Raw genomic sequence first — 6,000 nt, forward strand, 5'->3', positions numbered from 1 at the left:
GGTAAGCTTGACTCGTGTTTTCAATGGTTTTCTTGTCTTCAATCTTTTTTCCACTACAAAAGCTTTAATTATCCTTACAATAGTGTGGCCTTCAAAATCTAAATTCTTGATTATCTCGACATTTTCTTGCATCCCCTGCGATATGGTTATATCTACTCTTTGCTTCTTAAGAGTGTAGACTATCCCGACATTCTCCTACATTCCTTGTGACATGATCATGTTACCTACTTCCCGCTTCTTAATTGTCATGTCGTAGGTTCAAGATTCAAAATCTAGATTGGCCACTTGATGACCCCAACATTCCCTCCATCCCCTGCGACATGGTCAGGTTACCTACTCTGATATGAACCAAGAGACATCAATCATACAATATGCTCCAATGAAAATGTGAAGAAAATATTGTTGAAATCATCAAAAGATATTTCAATTCATGCCACATCCAAGAAGAATGAAGTTTCTTGTGATAAATTTTGGGTGGATTACAATTTAGAGTTATTGTATTTCATTAATGTAGTTTAAGAGTTTTTATTTACTTTAGGTTATAATTACATAATGGCTAATTATGGTCATTAAGTAGGAATGTTACAACTGTTGGAATGCCTTTAATAGTTGGCTATATAAAGCCATGTATGTTGTATTTGTAAGGTAGACTTGGAAAATATATAGAAAGAAGCATTTGTGCTTTTCTTTAGCCAATGGCTAAGTTTCTTTGCAATTGTATGTAGTTTAGGTTGCATGTAGAATCATTCAAGCTCGACATGATCAATCTTGCTTGTGGAGTGATTCGAATCTCAAGCAAGTGTTCTTGCGTTGAGATATTTGATCAACAAGAATCATTCAAGCTAGACATGAACGATCTTGCTTGTGGAGTGATTCGAATCTCAAACAATGTTCTTGCCTTGAGATATTCGATCAACAAGGTAATCCAAATCTTAGTCCCCTTGTATTGATTCCTTATCTTATCATACTCCTTGCTTTTTAGGAGTGGAGACTATCCAAGCATTCTCTTGCATCCCTTGCGACATGGTCACATTACCTACTTCTCGCTTCTTAATTGTCACACTCTATGTTCAAGATTCAAAATCTAGATTGACCACTTGGTGGCCTCAACATTCCCCTGCATCCCCTGCGACATGGTCATGTTACCTACTCCTCGCTTCTTAAGAGTGCAAACTATCTCGACATTCTCCTGCATCCTCTATGACATGGTTACGTTACCTACTTCTCGCTTCTTAATTGTCACGCCCTATGTTCAAGATTTAAAATCCATGTCACTTGATGGCCCTGACATTCCCTTGCATCCTCTGCGACATTGTCATGTTACCTACTCCTCGCTTATTAAGAGTGCAAACTATCTCGACATTCTCCTGCATCCTCTATGACATGGTTACGTTACCTACTTCTCGCTTCTTAATTGTCACGCCCTATGTTCAAGATTTAAAATCCATGTCACTTGATGGCCCTGACATTCCCTTGCATCCTCTGCGACATTGTCATGTTACCTACTCCTCGCTTATTAAGAGTGTAAACTATCTCGGCATTCTCCTGCATCCTCTATGACATGGTTACGTTACCTACTTCTCGCTTCTTAATTGTCACGCCCTATGTTCAAGATTCAAAATCCATATCACTTGATGGCTCTGACATTCCCCTGCATCCTCTGCGATATTGTCATGTTACCTACTCCTCACTTCTTAAGAGGGAAGATTATCCCCACACACCAACACGAGTCCTTCCAACATGTTTTGTCCTCACTCACATCCTCGCTTCTTAATAGGGAAGACTATCACCACAGACCAACACGAGTCCTTCTAACATGTTTTGTCCTCACTCACATCCTCGCTTCTTAAGAGGGAAGACTATTATCACAAACCAGCACGAGTCCTTCCAACATGTTTTATCCTCACTCACATGCCCGCTTCTTAAGAGCGAAGACTATTCCTACAGACCAGCACGAGTCCTTCCAACATGTTTTATCCTCACTCACATGCTCGCTTCTTAGGAGCGAAGACTATCCCTACAGACCAGTACGAGTCCTTCCAACATGTTTTATCCTCACTCACATGCTTGCTTCTTAAGAGCGAGACTATCCCTACAGACCAGCACGAGTCCTTCCAACATGTTTAGTCCTCACTCACATGCTCGCTTCTTGAGAGTGAAGACTATCCCCATAGACCAACACGAGTCCTTCTAGCATGTTTTGTCCTTATTCACATACCTTCTAGAATTGTTCAAAGCAAAGCATGTTTAACCATAAAATTCCTATGAGTTAAGTCTTTTTTGGTCATCCTATCTAGAGGATCACTCTCATTCAAATGTTGTACCGGAGTAAATGAGGAGTTCATGAATGAACCGAGATCACATCTGAATGAGAGCAATCCTAGAATAAGATGACTAAGAAAGATTTAAAAAAATTGAAAGTCAATACGTAAGAAAAACCGTAATTAGTTGGCAATATTTACTTAATTCATTATTAACCAAGTTTAATAAATAATTAATTAAATTATATATTTTATATGTCTTTTTATATATTTAGTTACTGATTTTTGAAATATAACATTTATAATTAAATTTTATTTAATTATTATATTAATTATTTATCCTCAAAACTTTCAACCAAACAACCCATTAATTAACCAATTACTTCAAAGGTGAATTTTATTTTATTTTTTCAATTTTGATACAAATAAAAATATTTAAATTTAAATCATTATTATTATTATTTAAACCAAGTGAAGTATAAGTTTGGCATTTTATAAGGTAAGTAAATTCTACATATTGTTTTGCACGTTTTTCGATTCAACGTATATGGAATGAAGACTTTGAACCTCTAACTTTGTGATCGAGATTACATATTTATGTCAATTGAGTTATATTTTAGAGTACTTTTGAAATTATTAAAATTATTTTGTCGTATTCAAAATTACTTTAAAATATGTTTTGAATTAATCATAATTAATTTTTATAGCAAAAAGATTGAGTCAAAATTTTGTAGATTTCGAGACTGGGGTTTTCACGAATGTATCACTGTGTAAACCCGAACATAATTTAATAGATAAGATATCAATTATAATCATAAAAATCAATTCTTCGATCCTCGGCCGGTAATGGTTGAACTCGTTCTTGTACATTTATATATCTTTTTCTATGAACGAGTAATGAATATCGAGATTATACACGAAGGATCCTTAAATTTTGGTTGCTCTTAAAGGAAAAAGCTCATTAATTTCTGGGTTGGATGTTTCTCTAAATGCAATGTTCATCAATTGAGGATCTGATTCATTTGAGTTCCAAAAAAAATCAAAGAACATAGAAGAAATGAAGATCACAAGCACAAAACCCTCATTAATTGCTCTTTATTTCAGCAAAGAAACTGACATTACCCTTCCATTTCAAACCATGAACAAACTTTCGACATTTTGATCGAGATCAGGTTGATCCAAACACGTTCAAATCGGCCCCTTCTCAGTTTCTTTGTCGTAGAGGCTCTGAACCCTAAACCCTAAACTCTAAATCGAGTTTTTCGAGCCTCGTATCTCTTACACCATAACGTCTTGCTCTCAATCGAAAACTTGGCTTCGTCTTTTCCTCCTAGAATTATTGCTGGTATTGAAGATGCAACAAATACCACCTTCCCAAACAATGGCAATTGAGTCCCTCCGTCCGGATAATGCACGTATACCCTTTCGATGCACGACCCGTATTTTCTGTTTATATCAATTAAAAACGAAGAAGATTCAATAACGAAACGAAATCGAAATAACGAGAGCTTCGTTTTTCGTTCGCCCTAGAACTCTATTTTGTCGATAGATCTATTAAAAAGTTCAAATCTTTTTAAAATCCCTCAAATTCTATCGACCCCTCCTTACAAAAACCTCGAGAGAACACCCTCGGGTGAACAGAACACTACAAGAAATAATAGATACGATAGTTTCAAGGTGAAAAAGGGCGTACCGAGTGAAGAAGTTAACAATTTGGTGTTCGGAGAGCGGGTTTCCATTGGAGAAAGTGAGAAAGAGGCAGCGATCTTCCTCGGGAGCGCAATCGAAAAGAGGGTTCCATTCTTTGGCCTGAGGGTTCAAATGATCAGCGCCATTAAAGCCCTGGAGGGAGTCCATTTGAGGGCTGTGTGTGGCGTGTGGTGTGTGTGTCTGTGTGTGTGTCTGTGGAGAGAAAATGAAGAAGCAAAAACTGTGGACTTTGAAGAGGAAAAGCAAGAGATTGAGAAGAATTTATAGAAAATGAAAGATTACGACTGTTGGGAGAATTGAGCCAATGCTGAAATGGAAACAACAAGCGGTCACAATGTAACAGTTTAAGGTTTGTTTGTCATAAAGTTTTAAGGTTTTTGTGTCTGTCTGTCCCTTGCATGCTATGTCTGTCTTTAGGCATCATCCCATTCTCCATTAATTAATTTGCTTTCTTATCTTATCGCTTTTATTCATTTCCTTTTCCGGTTTTATTCCATCACCATTCGTACTTCTCATCCCTTCTTCGGAGATATCATGTTTAAATCAGCTCAGCTATGTTCATATTGACGTGTTTCTCTCCTCCTTTCTCTGCTTAAATCAGTTGAGCTATCATCATGTTTTGTTTCTCTAATTCTTTCTTCTTCTTTTTTTAGTTATATTCGTGTTTCATTTCCGTGTCTTGATTTAGATAGGTCGTGTGATGAGTAATGGCATGAATTGCCATAAATAACTCTTGTGTTCGTCTGTTTTTATCCCTCGTTAGGTAATGTATTTGTTTTGTCATTGATTGACAATAATATATCACAATCCACCCCGTGTCTAACTTTGATACCATTTATATAACCGTCTAAGCCCACCGCTAGTCGATATTGTCCACTTTGTTCCGTTTTGTATGTTTATTTTTTTAAGATCGAAGGTTGAAAATCTCACACTTATAACATAAATTTACAATATGATTTTTTTATCCAAAATATATGCTTTGATTATTTTTTTTAGTACGGTCTTAATCAATTAAACTATATATTAGTCAAATATTAATATGATTATAATTTTGAAACATAGTTGTTCGTATTATTTATATGATGTGCATTTTCTTTTCTCATTACAAACAATAAAATAGCAACTTATTCATTTTAGCATATAATAATAATATCTACCAAAGTTATTATTGTCCTAAAATGAAAATTTTAATTTGTTCATATCCNTATATATATATATATATATATATATATATATATATATTGCAATTAGCTGATACTAGCTAATTTGCCATAAATGGCAATATTAATTTTCATTACTAATGTACATATTTGATACTGGTTAGGGTGTGATTTTAATCTTGAGGGGTATACTAGTGGGTTGAATTGGGTTAGAAAAATATTTTGAACTAACCGACAATTTTAGATTGGTTGAATTGGAGACTCGAACAACCCAAATAGAGTTCACAACTTAACCCAAGGGTTGGATGGAATTGTCGGGTTATTATTTTAAGTATTTTAAAAAATACATGTTATATTAATAACTAAAATCTCATCAAGTTGAAATATCAAACATTTACAAGTTACAATACATCATTAACATGTTACAAACGTTAAATATCCTTTAACTTTTTTAAGAGTAGGGTAGAGTTGGGATGTATTACTTTTTTTTTTCGGTTGGTCGCGTTGACTTGACCAAAAAAAATGTCAACTCACGAACCAAACTGAATTTTCAATTTTTCAAAAAATTTAACCCAACCCAAACTGAAAAGAAAATCTAACTCAATCCAACGTTTATAGTTTGAGTTAGATAATCTGAGTTGGTCGAACTACCGAGTCATATGAACGCTTCTATCTTGATCTTTGTATCTAAGATGTATATGGACACACTTGTACTCGAAGGAATCTAACAAGCTTAACTAAAACTTGACTTAACCCCAATTGGATATAAAAAAGATTAATAATCATACAAATATTGTTTTTTTTTTTCGTCAAAATAAAATTTAATTGACACGAACATAATTCAATGAAGAAGTTAGAAAGTAAAATAA

General features: G+C 34.7%; 1 protein-coding gene across 1 annotated transcript; it reads right to left on the minus strand.

The window, feature by feature from the left end:
• Positions 1 to 3,352: 3,352 nt before the first annotated feature.
• On the minus strand, positions 3,353 to 4,151 carry LOC111801189. The gene is made up of 2 exons (XM_023685192.1): positions 3,955 to 4,151; positions 3,353 to 3,707 (listed from the first exon to the last, which is right to left on the minus strand). Exons 1-2 carry the CDS (start codon positions 4,116 to 4,118, stop codon positions 3,503 to 3,505), a joined length of 369 nt encoding a protein of 122 aa, XP_023540960.1. The 5' UTR covers positions 4,119 to 4,151; the 3' UTR covers positions 3,353 to 3,502.
• Between the last annotated feature and the right edge of the window lie 1,849 nt (positions 4,152 to 6,000).

The sequence above is a fragment of the Cucurbita pepo genome, chromosome LG08 (genome assembly GCF_002806865.2).
Source record: "Cucurbita pepo subsp. pepo cultivar mu-cu-16 chromosome LG08, ASM280686v2, whole genome shotgun sequence".
In the NCBI taxonomy this organism is placed as follows: domain Eukaryota; kingdom Viridiplantae; phylum Streptophyta; class Magnoliopsida; order Cucurbitales; family Cucurbitaceae; genus Cucurbita; species Cucurbita pepo.